Raw genomic sequence first — 20,963 nt, 5'->3', positions numbered from 1 at the left:
GTGCATCCTTTTGTCTGTCACTATCAATGTGGTGGAGTGTACCTGTCTCCAAAAGAGGATGGTGGTGCATACTTTCTTGAACAGTTTCTCTAGATTATTGAAGCTGATTGAAGGTGGCACCGTTTTCAAGCAACCCTTTTGGGAAACACTCTCAGAGCCAAGCTACAAGTGGTGCCTTACACAGGTTGGACACTTGTCAGCTTCCCTCAAGTTTTGATGCGAAATGTAGGCATCCTGGTCTTGCAGCAGTAACGGAGAGCCAAGCTGTAAAACCAGGACACCTACATTTCCCATCAAAACTTGAGGGAAGCTGACAAGTGTCCAACCTGTGTGAGGCGTCACTTGTAGTTTGGCTCTCAGAAGCATTCATTTCTTTCATCCTCTTCTAAAAAAAAAGCATACAGGTAGAAGAAAGGCTTATGGAGCAGTGAATCTCGGGCAGCTTTTCAAGTTGTCCAGAATTTGCCGCCTGAAGTGGGACCTTCACTCTTGGTCATCATTCAGCCAGCCTTCACTTTTGGATGATTCTTGGAAGTCAGATTCTCAGAGGAACATACTAGTTTATCAGAGGACGTAGCACATTAAGATCTCTCCCTTTAATTAGAGATATAGGATAGAAAAGGAAAAAAGGCTTATCTTGACCTGCCCATACATTTAAGTATCATAAAGGAAAATTCGAAAGAGTAGGTTTAGGCAGCATCAACCTAGTGATAGAAAAGGACTTAATATAACCAGATACATTTACAGCCAAAAACATTTCGTGCCTCGTTCAGCTTAAGCCAGTAACTCGTTTATCCTGTGCTTAAGGTCTCCAGTGTTCGTTCGTTCGTTCTGTCTGTTTAGTACTGCTTATACAGCTGTTACCTTAAGCAAAAATTAAAATGGGAAGAATCTTACTTAATGTAATTTCTTTGATATTTAATTATTGCCCCTATATATTTTGCCACAGAAAGAGTAACAGAATCATTTGTACCTGATAATAACCATGTCACCTGTGCTTTCATATTAGGTAGTTTCATATTTTTAACTAGAGGGATGATTAAGCTGGCCCTCAACTCATTAAATATGGGACACTCTATAATTATATGTTCAATGGTTTCAATTTTATCATATGGGCATCTGCATGTTCTGTTAGCATATGATACTCCTATGTTTTAGGAAGCAATTCTGAAGGGAAAGCTGGTATGTTAGGGTGGTCAGGCCATAACCTTGTAATACGTCACACTGCATCTGTGTTCATGGACCTTTTAGTGGTTCTTGGATGAGCTGATTCATTGCCCCTAACCGTCTAAAAGCCGCACGCCTGCCCCGTCCAGTGCAACAGGGGGCAGCGTTTTCAGAATGTTTCATTTCATTCTTTTGGGATTAACAATGACAGACTTGGAGCTTTTAAAGATTATGTGCAGTTATGCTATATGGCTGGATGATCTGAATTGCTTGACTGCCACATGACATGCTTGGCATGGGGCAACTGGACGTGTCGGCAGGGGAGCTCGAAATGGATCAGTTGCTTGGTGCTGCTGAGACCATTTAAGTTCCATTCAGTGGAGTGTTGGTTGAATAAAGTGGCTTACCATGAGAACAGTCTCCCCAACAACAATGCACTACAAAACGGATAAAAATGGATAAGCAGTAAAAGCAGTACGTTCAGTAAAAACAGTCACAACAGTGGCATTAAAACCATTAATCAGAGCAGTCACTATCAGTGCAATCCTAACCAAGTTTACTCCAGTCTAAGCCCATTGATTTCAGTAGGCTTAGACTGGAGTAACTCTGCTTAGGATTGCTCTGTAAAACCAGTTAAATGGAGAGCATCAATAAAACCAGTTAGACTGTTTCAACATTTGTTCAGCTCTGTATTGTATTTCTGCTAGGTTTTAAATCTTTGCAAATTTGCATATTATATATACCCATTACATGTTTATTGAAATGTCTTTGGTATTGACTGTATTGACTCAATGAGAAAGGTGGACTATAAATAATGCAAATAAATAAATAAAAGCATGAACAGAAATAAAATGCCTGAACAAACAAAAAGATTTTTGTCTGGCACCTAAAACGTAAAAGGCTCTAGGCTCTAGACAGACCACTGTAAAAAAGATTTCTCCACATAGGCAGTGTGGCGGAACGGGCACTGGCTCTCAGTCCGGGCAACTGAGCCGCCATCAGTGGCCTGCTAGCCCCGCTATCCGCCTCCCACCGTCTCTGGTGGGTGTGGCTCACCCTCTTTGTCGCTGCCACCACTCACTGATTTGTACACCGCCTGACTGAGGGGCAGTGAGACCCCTCTGGCTGAATTTCCCTACTGGGAAGTGAATTCCCCAATCTTTGGGCGGGCCCTGGAGAATTGGCAACACACCAAGGTCTGGCCTGATCAGTTCTCCTGGGCTCCCTCCCTTCAAGTGGGGGAGCTTACGTAGTCAGAGCACCACAAGGTCCTTTATATTCCAAAAAAGTATAATTTAATAACTATATACAGAGCACTATATACAAAGCAGGTAAAGGCACCACACAGGGGTAGACCCCCCCCGTTCAGAACTCATAGGGCAGAAAATCAAACTGAAGAGAACCGCTGTCTGCTTTCCCTACCACACTTTTCCCTACTCTGCCTTAAGGGGCTGGTGGTCTGAGGGAAGGTTCCCCCTTCCTTTCCTTTCTGCTGCCTCCCAGGCCCTCCACATTTAGGGCCTAGGCATCCAGGTTTCACCGAGCAGCAGGAGCCTCTCCTTCTTCTACCAAGAAGGGTGACTCTGTATATTCCCTTTCTGCTGCCTCCCAGGCCCTCCACATTTAGGTGCCAGGCACCCGGGTTTCACCCCGCAGCAGGAGCCTCTCCTTCTTCAACCAAGAAGGAGACTCCCTTTTATTCCCTTTCTGCTGCCTCCCAGGCCCTCCACATTTAGGGCCCAGGCACCCGGGTTTCACCCCGCAGCAGGAGCCTGTCCTTCTCCAACCAAGAAGGAGACTCCCTTTTATTCCCTTTCTGCTGCCTCCCAGGCCCTTCACACTTAGGGCCCAGGCAACCGGGTTTCACCCCGCAGCAGGAGCCTCTCCTTCTCCAACCAAGAAGGTGACTCCCTTTTATTCCCTTTCTGCTGCCTCCCAGGCCCTCCACACTTAGGGCCCAGGCACCCGGGTTTCACCCCGCAGCAGGAGCCTCTCCTTCTCCAACCAAGAAGGAGACTCCCTTTTATTCCCTTTCTGCTGCCTCCCAGGCCCTCCACATTTAGGGCCCAGGCACCCGGGTTTCACCCCACAGCAGGAGCCTCTTCCTTCTCCAACCAAGAAGGAGACTCCCTTTTATTCCCTTTCTGCTGCCTCCCAGGCCCTCCACATTTAGGGCCCAGGCACCTGGGTTTCACCCCGCAGCAGGAGCCTCTCCTTCTCCAACCAAGAAGGAGACTCCCTTTTATCTCCTTTGTGCTGCCTCCCAGGCCCTCCACACTAAGAGCCAAAACACACGTTAAGAAATACCTAGGTTCAGCACGTGTTCTCTTACCTCAAGGTTTGCCCGGATCTGTAGGCATCCTGGAAGCTTAAAGATCTGTAGGCGTCCTGGAAGCTTAAAGTCCTGGAAGCTTAAAGGATCTGTAGGCGTCCTGGAAGCTTAAAGGCGTCCTGGAAGCTTAAAGCTTAAAATACAGGCGCCTGTATTTCCCTTCCCCTTTTTGCTGCTCTGTAAATGCTAAACTTTAAGCTTCCAGGATGCCTACAGATCCCGGCAAACCTTGAGGTAAGAGAACACGTGCTGAACCTATGTATTTCTTAACGTGTGTTTTGGCTCTTAGGGCCCAGGCACCCGGGTTTCACCCCGCAGCAGGAGCCTCCCCTTCTTCTACCAAGAAGGGTGACTCTGTATATTCCCTTTCTGCTGCCTCCCAGGCCCTCCACATTTAGGGCCCAGGCACCTGGGTTTCACCCCGCAGCAGGAGCCTCCCCTTCTTCTACCAAGAAGGGTGACTCTGTATATTCCCTTTCTGCTGCCTCCCAGGCCCTCCACATTTAGGGCCCAGGCACCCGGGTTTCACCCCGCAGCAGGAGCCTCCCCTTCTTCTACCAAGAAGGGTGACTCTGTATATTCCCTTTCTGCTGCCTCCCAGGCCCTCCACATTTAGGGCCCAGGCACCCGGGTTTCACCCCGCAGCAGGAGCCTCTCCTTCTCCAACCAAGGAGACTCCCTTTTATTTCCTTTCTGCTGCCTCTCAGGCCCTCCACATTTAGGGCCCAGGCACGCGGGTTTCACCCAGCAGCAGGAGCCTCTCCTTCTCCAACCAAGAAGGTGACTCCCTTTTATTCCCTTTCTGCTGCCTCCCAGGCCCTCCACATTTAGGGCCCAGGCACGCGGGTTTCACCCAGCAGCAGGAGCCTCTCCTTCTCCAACCAAGAAGGTGACTCCCTTTTATTCCCTTTCTGCTGCCTCCCAGGCCCTCCACATTTAGGGCCCAGGCACGCGGGTTTCACCCAGCAGCAGGAGCCTCTCCTTCTCCAACCAAGAAGGTGACTCCCTTTTATTCCCTTTCTGCTGCCTCCCAGGCCCTCCACATTTAGGGCCCAGGCACCTGGGTCTCACCCTGCAGCAGGAGCCTCTCCTTCTTTGACCAAGAAGGAGACTCCCTTTTATTCCCTTTCTGCTGCCTCCCAGGCCCTTCACACTTAGGGCCCAGGCACCCGGGTTTCACCCCGCAGCAGGAGCCTCTCCTTCTCCAACCAAGAAGGCGACTGACTTTTCTCCTCAGGATTGGCTGGGTATCTCTATTCAGGCTCCACCCCTTATTTTTCCCGCCCTTTCTTGGCCCGGGGCAGCTGGGAGTTGTAGTCCAGGAAGAAGGGCATCCCACACCAAGACTCCTGCAGGCCTCTCCCTGGCCCCACAGCCCATCCACCCTCAGAGGGAACATTTCCTTCCCTTTCTTTAAAGACAGAATAACAGCAACTGGCACTCATTTCACCCCTGGAAACCATTTCGTTACAGGCAGTCCCATAGGTAGGCTCTGGACCAAGGCTGTGAAGAGCTTTGTATCGTAGCCAATATCTTAATAACAACAACAACAACATGCGATTTATATGCCGGCCTTCAGGACAACTTCATGCCCATTCCGGACAGTTTACAAAGTATGTTTTTATTATTGAACTAAACATGGTAACTGATAGGTAGCCAAAGGAGTGACCTCACAATGGGAGTGATATTCATGCTCCAGCTCGCTCCTGACAATAGTGAAGCCGCAGCATTTTGCACCAACTGGAGTCTCCTAGTTAACTTAGATGTGAGATCTATGTATCATGCATTATAGTAGTTAAGTCTTCTTGTTACCATAGCATAGATCCAGGTTAACTAGATTGCCATGTTTATGTAGGAAGCCATCTTCTAGGCTAGAATGAGGTTATAGAAAGCATTTTTTGGCTGCTGCTGTAACTTGCTTTTCTAGTAGTAGCACTGGATCCAGTATAACCCCATGGCTCTTGACTGAGTCTCAAACATCAGACGAACTCCATCAAAATGTCGTTCATGACCTCTGTCTTCACAACCAGCATTACTTCCGTCTTGTCTGGGTACAATTTCAATTTGTTCGTTTTCAGCCATTTGACCACAGCTGTCAAGCAGCGACCCAGTATCCAGGAAGAGCAATAAGGAGGCATGTCCTTTGTCTGTAATCAAATGGAGATCATCCACTAAGGCTACTAAAGCCATTTCTGTCCTGTGACCTGTCCTAACTGAAAAGGGCCTGGAGCGCTAGAATTGTCCAAGAAGACCTGGGGTTGGTCAGCTATTCCTCTCTCAATCACTTTGCCCAGAAAAGGCAAATTAGAGACTGGGCGATAATTGGCCACCTCATTTTTGTCCAGGGATGGTTTTTCAATTAGCAGATGGATAACCACCTGTTTGAGCAGCTGGGAGAATGTGCCCTGAGTTAGCAATTGATTTACAATAGACCTCAGTGGTTTACTTACGTGGTCCTTACTTGATTGTAACAGCCATTTTGGGCAAGGATCCAGTGCACAAGTAGTGGCCTTCATAGATGTCAGGATCCTGTTAAGATCTGTCATTGTAACTGGTTCAAGGCAGTCCATATGTGAGCCAGACAGTGTCTTAAGCATTTCTTCCATCTCGTCTGTATTACAGCTAGCATCCAGATCAGATCATATTGGTGCTATTTTATCAGCAAGAAAATTAGCAAAGGCCTCACAGCTAATTGTCTGTTCTTGAGACTGTAAAGGTTCAGATTCAGGGCTAGAAGATGTCGAGATACTTTAAACAATTGGGATCGTTGTGAACTGGCTGACGCAATGGTTGCTGAGAAATAATGTTTCTGTGCAGCTCTCATTTCTGCTTTGTAAGTCCTCCAGTGGGTTCTATTAGCATGTTCTATCAGCTTCTGCATGAATTTTCCACCAACATCTTTCTAGGCATCTTCCAACCATCTTTAGATACCCAGTTATGTGGTAAACCACGGGGCTAGCTTAGATCCCGAAGGGCCGGAGGAGATGACAAGGAGCAATGGTTTCAATAGCCTCAAGGAGTTACGCCTTCCATGCTTCTACAGCAGCTTCCATAGAACACGTGCCTGGAATTCTAAAATCCCCCAAGGCATTTGGGTGAATCATTTTAACTGGACCCCCCCCCCTTTTGTAGGGTGTTGGGGGCATATTCACTTTTTCCTTCAGCAGATGATGGTCTGACCACAGTTCAGGCCGAATCTCCAACACTGAAACAAGACTTTTCCTCAAGGCTCAGTACAAAATATTAAGTCCAAGCTACAGCCTCTTTCATGCGTAGGGCCTGTCACTATTTGAGAGGGACCCAGTGTTGCCAGGGAAGCAAAAAATTCCTGGGCCAATCCTGACTTGAAACACTCAGCACGGATGTTGAAGTCCCCCAGAACAATCAGTCTAGGTGTCTCCAACACCATGTCCACTAACAGTTCTGCCAACTCAGAAAGGGGAGCTGGGGGGGTTTGTAAACCAGCAGAATACCCTATCTATCTTTAGTTCCCTAAGACAGGAGCATACAGTCAGTACCAGCTTTAGCTTGTGCTGGAAGTCTGCAGAAGTTGGAAGTTCTCACAAAGAAATAAAAAATAATAAATTTCATGCAAAGAAGGTCCTGTCTCTGGTCGCCATACACATACCAGGGTCTCAGAAGTGATCTTAACTGGCAGGCATGTTCATCTATAATCAGTTGGATCAGCAATAGGCAGTGAAACTCCCTAACAGATTATGTAGGAGGCGCTTTGTGTCAGTCTGCACCTTGGACTGATTTAAATTGTTCTTCATGGACCCGACTTAAGGGGTTGATGTTGGAGACCAGCTGTCTTCAGTGTGGCAACTATCTTGTGGGGTTCTACAGGGAACAGTCTTATCTCCCATGTTATTCAGCCTCCATATAAAGCCTTTCGGATAAATAATTTGTAGTTTTGAAATTGGATGTCATCAGTATGTCAATAAAATCCAACTTTCTGTTTATCCATATTGCCTGGTGATGCAGTAGAGGGTCTTGAGCTAATGCTAAACTGCTGTGGTTAAACAGCTGAAAGTGAACAAACTAAAACTGAACCCAGATAAGATGGAAGTGATGCTGGTTGAAAGGGTGAGATCCAGAAGAGCGTTGAGCATCCCAGTTTTGATGGGGTTCAGCTGACCCTTGCTGACTTGGTTAAAAGCCTAGAACTATGCTGAATCCGGCATTGCTCTTGGAGAAACAAGTCAATGCAGCTGCAAAGGACGTTTTCTTCCAACTCAGTCTAGCCTGAAAGATGGTCCTTCTACCTTGACTCAGCCAGTCTGGCTACTTAAATACATGCTACAAGAAACCTCAAAACTAGACTACTGTAATGCACTCTACGTAGTCAACTTGGACACTGCAGTTGCTGCAGAATGCCATATTTCAGTTATTGTCAGGAGGTAGGCAGAACACATATATTATATCCATCCTGCAGTTACTCCATTGGCTGCCCTTCAGTTACCAGGCCCAGTTCAAGGTGTTGCCTGCCTATCACGTACAAAGCCCTTGAAGGCTTTGTCATATCATATCTGTGGGACTGCCTCTCCACCTATGCTCCATCATGACAGCTTCACTTATTAGAGCAGGGCCTCCTGCAGGTGTCACTCTGCAAATGGGCAAACAGCAGCCTGTACAGGTATGTTCTCTGTTCTGGCCTCCACCGTATGAAAGGGCCTGCCTAATGAGGTCAGGAAGGCTTCCACTCTGCTGGCTTTCCACAGACTGTGCAAAACTGAATGAATCAGGAGGGCTTTTTGTATCTACGGCTGTACTGTAATGAAAAGGTTCTGGAAGATGTTTTGATAAATGGGTAAGGACTGTGGACTATACTAGTGTGTATATTACGTACTCTGTTGCTGTAAGTATGGTCCTAATTAGAGGTGGGCATGAACTGGGGAAATGGCGGTTCGTGATTCGTTGCATTTCACAAACCACAAACTGTCATGAACTTGCCCGGTTCATGAACAGGTTCATTTGGTTCATCACTTCCGGGGCTGCAGAAGGTCTACAGAAAGCCCATCCCCCCATTGCCTAGGTAACAGATTGATTAGCGCCAGGCTGTCTGCATTGATGAAGTGAAAAACAAACCACATGAACTGCTCTAAAAATCATAGCGGTTTGTCATGGTTCGTCAGAAATGAGCTCCGCCAAACCACCAGTTCATGAACCAAAAACCAGCCCGGTTTGTGATGAACTTTGGTTCGTATTTCAGTTCGTGCCCATCTCTAGTCCTAATATGTAGTTTCTGCATTGTTTGACGCGTCATGTTAATACTGAAACTTTGTCTCAGCTCTGTTTTCAATTTTCTGCTTGTTTTCAAATGTTTGCAATGTCTGCATTGTTGGATGTCCCACCCTGTTGATTGTTTTTGACCAGTGCCGTGTAATCCACCTTGAGTCACAGTGAGAAAAGGCAGGTTATAAATAACGTAAATAAATAAAGGACACAACATGCATGTGTGAGCCAGCAGCCAGATTCAGCTGACAAGTGTTCAGTGAGCCCTACAGTGCTGACATCGTCGTAGAGATAGTTTAGTTTGAACCAGGGCTTAAATGAAGCCTGGCACCTGTTTTGAGTCATGGGGCTCAGTCCCAGCATTTAAGAACAAAGGGTAGAGTCAAAAGTGCCCCGAACATGCGCTCTCTCTTTTTAATCTGGGTAACCCCAGCCTGCCTCTGCATATCTGGATTTGGAAGCAGGATAAATCAGAGGATAAGGCTTCCAGACAAAGTTGGGCTCCTGTAGTTCTCTTTTGAAACATTGCCTATGGGATTGGTGTCAGGCAGCATGGCTCTGAAGAAATCCCTGTGAGACATGAGTATTCCTATGGCTGGGCTCCCTGAGTAGATAGGAAAGATGCCCATGTGAGGACAGAACCTCCCTCGAGTGGCACATGCAATAAAGTGAGCTGGAGGAGGGGTTTTAATGAGTCCTCTGGCACCAAGGATGGACCTTTCATCATACTGAAGGGATTTTGGAAGCACTGATAGAAATGAATTATAGATTTTTCTAGAACTTCCATAATCTTTTGCTGGTAATTATTTTGAGCAGATTTACCCATGCAAAGCACACTTGATATCTCATGAATTCTCAGCAGTAGGCCATTGGCAGTTGAATGAATTGTCCCCACGGGGAAGTTTTGCTTAGGTGCCGTGTAGTATGGAAGGTCTATTAGAGGTCTTTATCACTTTATCAAGTGATAAACATGCACATGCGAACTTGCCTTTGTCAGGCTTTGGCATGGGCGTGGTGGCGCAGAGCACCGGGGGTGGGCCTGAACTACAGCTCCTAGGTGCAGACAGGGACAGCACAGGTTCCAGCTCTGTGGAAGGAGGGGAGGTATACATCACCCTTCTTCCCTCTCTACCACTTACAGGCCTGCTCAACCTGTCAGAGTCCCTACAGCTTCCTCTTACTCCCAGCCTTCCAAGGCTTCCACCCTCCTTGATTGCTCTTCCTTCTGTCCGTCCGTCTGTCCTGTCCTCACTCTCCCTGCCTGGGCTCCCAGCGGAGGGTGGGGCTAGCTGGCTTCCACCTGCCCCGCCTAACCCTCTGAGGCTTGGGTGCTTCTTTCCCTCCCTCTGGTGCCGGTGGGCTCTGGCCCTGGGTGTCCGTTGGGGTGGCTGGGAACCTGTCTCCCGGCTGCCTGCCATCCCCTCCTCTCGGCAAGTCTGGGGGCTGAGCCTCAGATCCTAGACAGCCTTAATGAATAATCAATAGCTTACTTGTATGGCCAATGCATTATGATGATCTGTTCCATACTGTTCCATCTACTAGCTGATTGTCTTTAAATTGTATCTTCCATTCTGTAAAGTCATGTGTACCAAAACCCGTCTCTGGGGTTTCGGGGAACTCTGTGTTGGTGGTTTGGGAGTGGTCTTGAGCTGTGGTCTGGTAATAGAGGACCATGAAGGACCAAATGGAGTTGCATTTGTATGAGACTGTCAATCACATGGATTATTGGCTTTAGTCAAGTGTATTGATGAGACCTAGGTACTGATACTATTACTCACTGGGGGAGACCATGTGGGACTTTTCCGTGCTCTTCATTTCATGTGGTGATGTGTGAATCTCTTGCATGATCTGCCTTTCATCGTGATTCTATCTAAGTGCTAGTGAGGTGCTGTGAGATACAGCTGTATAAGGGGAAGGGTCAGTCATGCCACAATTTTAACATAGGAATCAGGCCTTTCTCCATCCATTTTACCTCCTTGAGATTATTCCAAAGAAACACCCTGATCCAGAGATTCCTTTTAATTATTGGTATCCTGATATTGACACAAAGAGCTTCCTACATGAGATGACTTTGTCCTTTTTGAAAGGTACAGCTTAACCATGTGCTGTGGATTTAGTTTCTTCCAGAGGTGGGCATGAACCAGAAAATGGAGGTTCGTTGCAGTTCGTGGTTCATTGCGTTTCACAAACCATGAACTACTATGAACTTGCCCGGTTCATGAACCGGTTCGTTTGATTCGTGAGTGTGTCACTTCCAGGGCTGCAGAAGGTCTGCAGAAAGCCCATTCCCCTGTTGCCTAGGTAACAGATTGATAGGCATCAGGCTGTCTGTAGTGATGAAGCAAAAAAACAAACAAAATGAACTGCTCTAAAAAAATCGTTGTGGATCATCACGGTTCGTCAGAAATGAGCTCTGACGAACTGCCAGTTCATGAACCAAAAACTGGCCCGGTTCGTGACACACTTTGGCTCGTATTTTGGTTCGTGCCCATCTCTAGTTTCTGCTGTTGGAGAATAGCACTTTCCCAGAAACTATACGTGCTCATCAGAACGCACTCATGGATGTGGATTAAGGTAAAGTGTGTTAATAGAATTTTGAAGAGAGAATTTTGAGGATTGAACTAGCTCAAATAAGCCTGTGTTACCAATTAAGAAACAAAATTAAAGTTTTGTTTTAAGGAGGATTAAACATCTGATCAAATAACACTTTCCAAAAGAATCCTCTTTGAGAAAAGAGACAAGGGAAAGTTATTATTTGTAATGAGTTAATGTGCGAATCGAATTCTGAAGGCTACCGTTCATACTTGGATTTCAACAGACAAGGAAATGGAACTAACGTGGGAGTTCTGTGGTGTTTTTTCCTGTTATACACAATAGGATGATGAGCAGGGACGTGTAAGCAAAGTAATGTAATTCATGTCCTTATATTATTTTTAAAAATCATTTATTTAGTTCTTTGACTAATCTAAAATTGCCTCAGTGGTTTCCTGGCGAGGAAATATATACTTCTAGTATTTCCGTTAGTGTCAGGTTCTGTATTCATTAAATAACAACTGTAGTCACTTTCTGGCTAAAATCTCAATCTATCCCCACTGATAATGTCGTTCGTAAGTCCATGTCATAAACACAATACTTAGCACTATTAATTTAACAAAAGTTCTTCATGGAAAGATTATTCCTATTTCCCTGAAGCAGACAGCTATCTGGCCTTGGGAGCCCCCTGTGACATCGGAGTAATTGAGTTAGTTGCATTGAACAGGCTGTTCCTTTGGCTTAATCCTGAGCCCAGGAAAGTGACTTGCTCGCAAGAATAACGTGAACACATTGCAACATGAGAGCTGACCAGGGAATGGCAGAAATATGAGAAAACTTAGCAGAAGAATACAAGAGGGAAAAGTTACTTTTATTTATTCATATCCCAGAGAAGCATATAGTATTGTTCATCTCTCCTCCATTTTATCCTCACAACAACTTTATGAGGTAGGTTAGGCTGTGTGTGACTGGCCCAAGGTCACCCAGCAAGCTCCATGGCAGAGTGAGGATTTGAACTTGGGTCTCACAGATCTTAGTCCAGCACTCTAACCACTACACCACACTGCCTTTCAGCATAGAGGAGAAGAATGCAGGATGGCCTGGAGTGGAAGGCTCACCCAAGCCCAGAGCCTTTCCGGTTGGTAAGCCATTTGCAAGTTCCTCCATTCTTTTTTCAAGCTCCACTTGACCCTGGTATGCTTGGAGTTGAATGTATAATATTTTGGGGACTGTTATAGAAAAATGTGTTCTAACTACGTTTTTCCCTCATAGTTTTCAATCAGACAAAGGGATTATGCTGATGATTAAAAATTGATGGATTGTTTTGTGCTGAGCTCTTAATTGCCTAAATTTGAAAACAATAAGATATCTCAGTAGTGTTGTAAAATTCAACACCAGCGGGTGCATATCACATTAGCTTTGCTGATTTGAGCAAAGTCCATATTTTCACAAACAGCTCAGAGAATTGTCATGTTGAAAGGACTAGAAATCCACATGCTTGTGATTTTCCCTGAGAGACCGTTGCTGGCCAGGTCTTGGTATGAAACAGGGTGGGCTAGAGGCAGAGCAGCCACACCCCCAGAAAGATGCCTGTAAAGTAAAGCCTTTTTTAGACATTATAATCATGCATGCTGGCAGCATACAACTGTGTAGATTCCCTCAATATGCGCAGGTGCCATAGTGTACCTACAATGCAAATACAGTGCTGGTACATGCAAGCTAATCTCTAGATTTTTCAGGCCTCACATTCATGCATAACAAGGCTGTACGCACATAGTAAATATGCTCAGTGCCCCTGTCTATACAACATGGTAGCTGCACATATCTGGAAGATCGTGCATAGTACCCACTTTCAGACTATTGCAGTCTCTGAAAAGGGCTTAAATAATTCAAGAATCCCAATTTCCAGTTAAAATAACTGGGATCTAGACTAAATCGGCAGTTGCTACTGATACCATATTCTTTCTACAGACTCTCCCCTCCCCTGTGTCATTCTTCGGGGTCCCCTTGACACGAGCAACAACATTCAGTGGAGATCAGTGGGCTGTAATTAGAGTGGAGGCAGGAAAGTTTGATTCCACCATTGAAAGTTGAGGACAGAACCAACTGCACTGTCTTAACTGTTCCCAGTTAAAGTGTCAGTTAGGGCTTTCGGGAACTTATAGAGAGAACTCAGAGGTATTCCCACATCACTTCACTACACTTGAGAGCCAGTTTGATGTAGTGGTTAGGAGTGGCAGGACTCTAATCTGGAGAGCCGGGTTTGATTCCTCATTCCTCTGCTTGAAGCCAGCTGGGTGACCTCGGGTCAGTCACAGCTCTCCCAGAGCTCTCTCAGCCCCACCCACCTCACAGGGTGATTGTCATGAGGATAATAATAACACACTGTGTAAACCGCTCAGAGTGGGCAATGGGCATTAAGTTGTCCTGAAGTATATAAATCGAATGTTGTTGTTGCTATTGTTGTTATTACTGATTGTCTATGTGAGGGAAGAGGTAGAAAATGTACAAAAAACCTAAATGGATTCCTTAACATGATTTGCACTTGTATGCACAGGTAGGAACTGTGGCAGTAAGTGGATTGAGTATAGTTAAATATGTCATTCTTTACTGTGAAACAGGTTAAAGAACGCCATTTCTGGTTCATATTTTCAGATGCTAATGTGAACACTGATACATTAATATAGAAATCTTCAAGAAAATCACTTTTGTTTTCTTTACAGACCCACAACACCTGTTCCTTCTCGAGTCTCTCATCTTTGCAAAGGAAGACAGCGATGCTCTTATTCATTGTGCAGTGACCGATCCAGGTGTTCTAAATTTCACTTTGAACAAATGCTATCGGAAACCTCTCCCCAAGAATATGGTAATAGTTCCCGATCTTCAGAAAGGAATCACAATCAAAAATGTGCAAAGGTCATTTCATGGCTGTTACCAGTGTGTGGCACTGCAAAATGGAGTTGAGAGAACATCGGAAATGATTACTCTTGTTGTGAGAGCAGGTAACACACATCTTCATCTGGTGTGGTATATCTACTGGTTATATATCTAGATATATATCTGGTGCCGAGTTTCTGACACTGTTGTTGCTTCAGAATTCTGCTCATTCTCCCCCCCCCCCCCCCCCGCAGCTCCCTGTGACATAGGCAGGCTACCATAACTGCTATGCTTTTACATAAGTTTGCACATTAAAATGAGTAAAATAATTAGGTGATTAATTTTTTGCTAATAGTACAGTCAGTTTCCATCATAGGATGGCTATGCCATGGGTCATAACCTTAAAGTCATTTTCACAGAATGAGTTTCCTGATTGTATTTCCATCATCATTGAATTAAATCTTGTGTAAGCTTATCTGGGCACATTACGCAGTGCCAGTAAATGTTTTCCTACTTTTAAACTAAGAGATATGCGAGCATCAAATTACAACACTAATAAATTGCAAATATTTAAAATACCTCTAGGAGGTCTGATATTTTATTGGAAGGTTAATAACTGTTGATTCCTACCCTACCCACCTCTCTCTTGGAGGCCCTGCATGTAATGAAAAATAATGCATTTCTACATTGTTTTCCAGTTCACAAATCCCTTCCAGTCATCACTTTATCCAAAGCAAACCAGCTTCTCAAAGAAGGTGAAGAATTTCAAGTTACGTGTACAATCGAGGATGTAGATAGCACTCTGCAAGCTAATTGGATTTTTCAAGGCAGCGCAGTGAGTTCATTATACCCCACCAGTCTTAACTAATGTACTTGAAAGAACAATCTAAAAAAAAACCCCACAGGATCACATGTTGGGGAGGGGAGTGCATACTTCATTAGATGTGATAAAACAGCTATCCTGAGAAGTGTCATTATCAAGAGCAGTAGCCTTGACAAGTCTCAAATGGGTGCCTCTGTGGATTCCTTGCTTTTCTGCCCCCCACACACACCCCTCGGCAACAGCCTTCATGGAATTGCATCAACCACCATTTTACTCTCTGATTGACAGCCCCTAATGGATTCTACCCACATGAAACCTTACCTACTTCCCAAGCCTCATTTCAATTAACATCACCATCCTGAGGCCAGAGCAGCTAAGCAGACACCTTGACTTTGGGTGGCTTTAGATTGCAGATTATCTTCTCTCATTATCCTTATTCATCCCCTGCTTTGATTTTCTTTGCTTTGTCTTGACTGTTTCATGATTCTTGCCGTGGCATCTTCTGCATTCATTCATTCCATTCATTCATTCAGTGGAAGGGCTGCTCATTAAATTTGCTGAGTGGTGGTCAACGGCGTTTCATCAGATTGGAGGGAGGTGTCCAGTGGGGTGCCGCAGGGCTCGGTTTGGGGCCCGGTACTTTTCAATATTTTTATCAGTGATCTGGATGAAGGGGTAAACGGGCTACTCATTAAATTTGCTAATGATACCAAATTGGGAGGAGTAGCAAACACCCAAGAAGATAGAGTTAAAATTCAACAAGACCTGAATACTCTGGAGAAGTGGGCTGCTGTGGATAGGATGCAATTCAACAAAGACAAGTGCACAGTATTAACATCTGGGCCACAAAAATGGGAAGCACCAATACTGGATGGGGGATACACTTCTGGGCAGTAGTATATGTGAAAGGGATCTTGGGATAAGAGTGGACTGTAAACTAAATATGAGCAGTCAGTGTGATGTGGTGGCAGAAAAGGCTAATTCAATCTTGGGTTGTATCAAAGGGGCCATAGCGTCAAAATCGCAGGAGGTCATAGCCCCTCCCTATACTGCCTTGGTCAGGCCGCACCTGAAGTATTGTGTGCAGTTCTGGAGGCCTCACTTCAAAAAGGATGTGGACAAAATTGAGAGTGTGCAGAGGAGAGCGACGAGGATGATCAGGGGTCTGGAGACTGAGCCCTACGAGGAAAGGCTAAGGGCCTTGGGAATGTTTAGTTTGGAGGAGGTTGAGGGGGGACATGATTGCTCTCTTTAAATATTTGAAAGGCTGTCATTTGAAGGAGGGCAAAGAGCTGTTCCAGTTGGCAGCAGAGGGTAGGACGCGAAGCAGTGGGCTAAAACTACATGCACAAAGGTACCAACTGGACATTAGGAAAAACTTTTTCACGGTCAGAGTAGTTCAAAAGTGGAATCAGCTGCCTAGGGAGGTGGTTAGCTCCCCCTCACTGGCAGTTTTCAAGAAGAGGCTGGATGAATACTTGTCAGAGATGCTTTAAGCTGATCCTGCACTGGGCAGGGGGTTGGACTAGATGGTCTGTATGGCCCCTTCCAACTCTATGATTCTATGTTACTGCTTTTTAAATCTGCACCAAAACTTGGTTTTGATACTGGTCCATGTCTCTGGATTGTGTTTAGGGTCTCTAAGCACAGAAATGCTCAATAGCTGTGAGGTCTTACAAGGGGCTCCTTTCTCAGGGGTGAATTATATGTTACATTCAAACGTGTATAACAGGCCCAGATTATTGCAGTAAGAGAATTTGGACCAGAGGAATTTAGGCAAATCTTTGCAACACAGGGTTCCAGGCTGCTTCCTGCCTTCCCTCCTGGAGCCTTGTCTTTATATCTGCCTCACCTGCTTTCTTTGCCTGGTTATCTATTTTAGAGGCCAGAATCATGTGTAGCATGCGGCCTTTTGAAGTTTTCACCCCAGCTTGCATGCCTGGAGTTCTTGCTGCATAGACAGTTGAATTTGTTCTGGAGCTCAAATTCCGTTCCTGGGACTAGCTCTGGCTCTTGACTCTCGCCTTCTTGTGGCTCAGCTGCTCACAAAGCCAACAGCTCAAGAACTCTAGTTAAGCACCTTCCACAGAAACTACAGCTCCCCTACTCAAAATTTCCTCCCTTTGTTTTTAAAATCAACTCTGTGATGCAGTAAGCAATATGTAGAAAGAATACGCTTTAGAGCTCAGAGACAACATAAACCAAGACCTGAAGGGAAGGAGTGAGTTAGCTAATTGGTCAATAAAGTAAGCAGGAGGAAGGAAGGAAGGAATTCACTACTAACCGGGTCTAGAATTTGAGGGACCAGAGGAGACAAATGAAGATCTGGAGGTCCTCAAGAAGAAGCACCAGTCAAGTTGTGGTAACAGCATCGGTGCTGCCAACTTCTGAGCCCAGGAGTGCTTGTTCACATTGCTGACTGCATGAGATACTAGCCCAGAAGTTCACATGCCAGTGACATTCTGGCAAAACCCGGTCCCAGCACCATAAGCCACAGCTAGTCCCAGACGTGGAATCTGAGTTCCTGAGCGAACCATTTTTTCCATCAAGAGCTCCAGACAACCAAGGCAAGGCCAGTAGAAAAGAGCCAGTCGCACCTATGAGACTAACAAAACGTGTGGTAGGGTACGAGCTTTCGTGAGCCACAGCTTGCTTCTTCAGATATTTAGGCCAGAAATCTAAGAAGCAGCTTGCTGTGCTTGATTTCGACCTTCCTAAACAGGTAGCCAGGCATGGAAGCAGGTCAGGAAGGATTCTTGGAGGAAAGAGCCAAATGCCACAGAGCAGCTTGGAGCCCTACATCAATACATCCAACTCCTGCTCGAAGGCTTGCGGTTTCTGTTGCAAAGCTGGATTCCTCAAGAGGTTTCTGTAGGAGTCCCAACAGCCAATCCACTTGCAGCTGGTCAGCAAGCAACAGGTGAGGGGTGACACTAAGGCAGGTGAAGTGGCACTAAAGCAGGGCCAGAAAGATCCACTCAAAGCATTTCGACACAGCATGGAGCCCCTTCCGTAGGAGAACGATTTTTCAGTGGTGGCCACTTCTCTGATGTAAACTGTCTGTGAATCACTGGTGACTTGGAACTTTGCAGTGACCTATTTTGTAACTGGCATGCATAGAAAAAAACTCCCAGTCAGGCTGCTTCTAATCTTGCTGAACACAATCCCACTATTAATTGACAGGTCTTCTGTTGTTAATGGCAGTGCTTGGAATATATAATTAGCAAATTATGTGTGCACGGAGAAAGGAGTTGTGTGGCAGTGCAGTGCTAGATAAATCATACGCTCTTGAGCAAATATGTCCTGGGTAATATCTCCCTGGGGTCCCTGGAGAGACATGCCTTTCCCAGCTAATCCATTGGTAGCAGCTCAGCTTCTGTCTCTTAAGTGCTTCTCTGATAGCAAATCACTTTTTACTCCCTCACCAGTGGGAAGCCAGTCTCAATAGCATGTGGTCAACTCTGGGCCCTGCAGATGGGGCTTCTGGGACTGTTCCAAGGTCACTATTTTTTTTAAATCTGAAAACTTGTTTTCATGCAGGACATCTGCTCATATTTTTGTATTGTTTTTCACAATATATTCTAACCCCACCCCCCACCCACACACACACACATTATATCAGTAAAAGCTACTAAAATACTTTTATCTTGTTTTTCAAAATATCATTAGCGGGCAATCTGCTAAATTTGAAAATGAGACATGAGAACTATGTCTTGCTTTTGTTATGATACAAGTTTAATGGGCTGATGCAGACACAATGGTGAATTCTTGCTAACCGCAGTTACTAAGTCGGGTTCCAGCCCCCGCCCCCAGGTACACGTGTTTTTCCTCCCCATAGCCCCTCCCCTTGCTGGAAAACACTTTTTCCTCTTCTCCCCTTTAAGCAAGTTCATCAGCTCTAGTGCTTACCACCGTTAAGCTAATTGGGTGCCCTTGGGTTGAATTAATTAAGAAACTGTTGTTGTTTGGAAACTCTGCTTTCCTGCCTTTGTTTTTCATTAGTCTGAAATTAGAATCCTGACCCTTCTAATGTTATTTTAGTGGCGTGCAAACCTTCATTCATGCACCGAATCAGTAGCTTCAGAAACCTGATAACATGTGGGAGGAACCAATGACCTGGCTGTTTTACAAGCCAGGGTGTCCTGTGCTGTGAGGGGGGGGGGCAGTGCAGTTGTGTGGCAGACCCACTTTGTGTCCAGCGCATTCCTGCCATGTGACCCAGGTGTTCTGATGTGGGGAAGGCAATCCGTAGTGTCTTCCGTGCTGCTGAGGTAATATAGGAAAATGTCCTGAAACTGCATATCTCTTAATTAGATAGATCTACTGATGTTTCTAGTTGTTCCTAGAAAAGACGGCAGCAGACCAAGAATAAAGGAGAATATCGGAAGAAAGGAAAGAAAAGGGGGGAAACAGGAGGGAGTACATATAGCTCTGGGAAGGACGTTTCTTTTTTCTAAACTGAGCCCTGAGAATCTAGTTGTTTTGTATGGAGAGGTTCCAGTGACAGGTTTGTCATGATGGCTTATTATTCTGGTTTTAAGTTATGAATATTAATATGGTGAAGTTATAATTACGTCTATTTTTAATTTATCTGAGAAAGATGCTGTGTACACTGTATCTTAGATGTTAATTCCCCCCCCCCCCCTCCTTGCCGACAGAATGTTACGAGGAAAAGCAAGAATATGGGTGATTATGGATATGAACAAAAATTAACGTTGAGCATCCGTTCAGTGGGAGTTAATGATTCTGGAGTGTTCCTGTGCCAAGGAAGAAACCCTTTTGGAACATCCAATGTCACTATAACCTTGAAAGTACTAGGTAAGTAGTAACAGTTCACTTGTGTAAGATTTCAGTGCCACGGGGGAGAACATAAACTCTGCTCCCCAGTGAAGAATGTGGGGGGTGGAGTGTAATAAATTCAAAACGTTATGCTGAAAAATCAGATATCAGTTTTGCAATAAGTAAAAACTTATCTCAGAAAACGTAAGAGGCCTCTGGACTAAAGATCATGTCTTTGGGGTTCTACCTGTGAAATAGCAGGGCTGTCCATAATAAAGCTGATGATTGTGCCATATTCATACTGTACCACCAACGTTAATGCAGCAGGCTCTCTTACAGTGCATTCACCTGAAGCAGAGAGGGCATCCATGTGCGCAGACAACATGACTACACTGGCAGGCCTAGTCATAGAAGACTTTCTAATAGAACTAGGCTGGTAGCCTCAGAGAAAGTTACTGATTCTGTGAGAAATCATGGAAATCAGTATGAAAAGTCTATGAAATGTATTAAATGCTAACTCGTTCTGTTTTACTGTGTAAGCATCTAGAGAGCAAACTGTATTTTATTTTATTATGCCGTGGGCCCTGTTTCCAAACACCAAAAGGGGCACTGTATAAACAAAAACTATTATATCCATCCTCCAGGCCACCGAATGAGTTGCTGGCACAGCTTAAGGGGCAAGCCAGGCAGAGGGCAGAACAAACGCCCTACCCTGAGCTGAGATGGAGTGGAAGGAGCTGGGAGACTGCAGAGTCTACCCAGCCTTCCCATCAGATAGGCCAGGAGAAGAGCCACTCAGGGAGGCTGAGTAAGGATTGGGAGGAAACCCAGGGAGGTGGGAAAAGGGTAATCCTTTAAAAGCAGGTTCCTGTGAGGACCAAGGAAAAAACACACAGAGAAGCAGTAAGGTGTGCTGTCATTTCCTGGGCAGGAGAAGGAACAAGGTGGTAAAACCGCCTTACTTGCTGCTGTGAGGCCAGAGGACATCTGTCTTGGGAAGCCAGTGGTATGGCAGGCCAAGGGATGGGAACACTGGTGAGGGAGGAGCCTCACAAGCCACCAAGAATACAAACTACCGTTCAAAAGACTTGCAGAATAGCCTTATAGAGAACAGTGTATAATGATGGGGTTTGGCAGGCCTCTTTGGGAAGGCCAACCCATTAAAATGAATGCTACAACTGAAAGCCGTTGCACGTTTTCATGCACTCCCCTCTTCTT

General features: G+C 45.4%; 1 protein-coding gene across 1 annotated transcript in view; it reads left to right on the top strand.

The window, feature by feature from the left end:
* The window catches only part of KIT (KIT proto-oncogene, receptor tyrosine kinase), a 68,071-nt gene that overhangs the window by 2,473 nt on the left and 44,635 nt on the right, over window positions 1-20,963 (top strand). The window contains exons 3-5 of the mRNA XM_054989661.1: window positions 13,990-14,268; window positions 14,842-14,978; window positions 19,625-19,784. Of these exons, the coding sequence (XP_054845636.1) occupies window positions 13,990-14,268; window positions 14,842-14,978; window positions 19,625-19,784 (576 nt within the window). The remainder of the gene's footprint in view (window positions 1-13,989; window positions 14,269-14,841; window positions 14,979-19,624; window positions 19,785-20,963) is intronic.

The sequence above is a fragment of the Eublepharis macularius genome, chromosome 10 (assembly GCF_028583425.1).
Source record: "Eublepharis macularius isolate TG4126 chromosome 10, MPM_Emac_v1.0, whole genome shotgun sequence".
NCBI lineage: Eukaryota > Metazoa > Chordata > Lepidosauria > Squamata > Eublepharidae > Eublepharis > Eublepharis macularius.
This window is presented reverse-complemented; position numbering and strand designations above follow the sequence as displayed.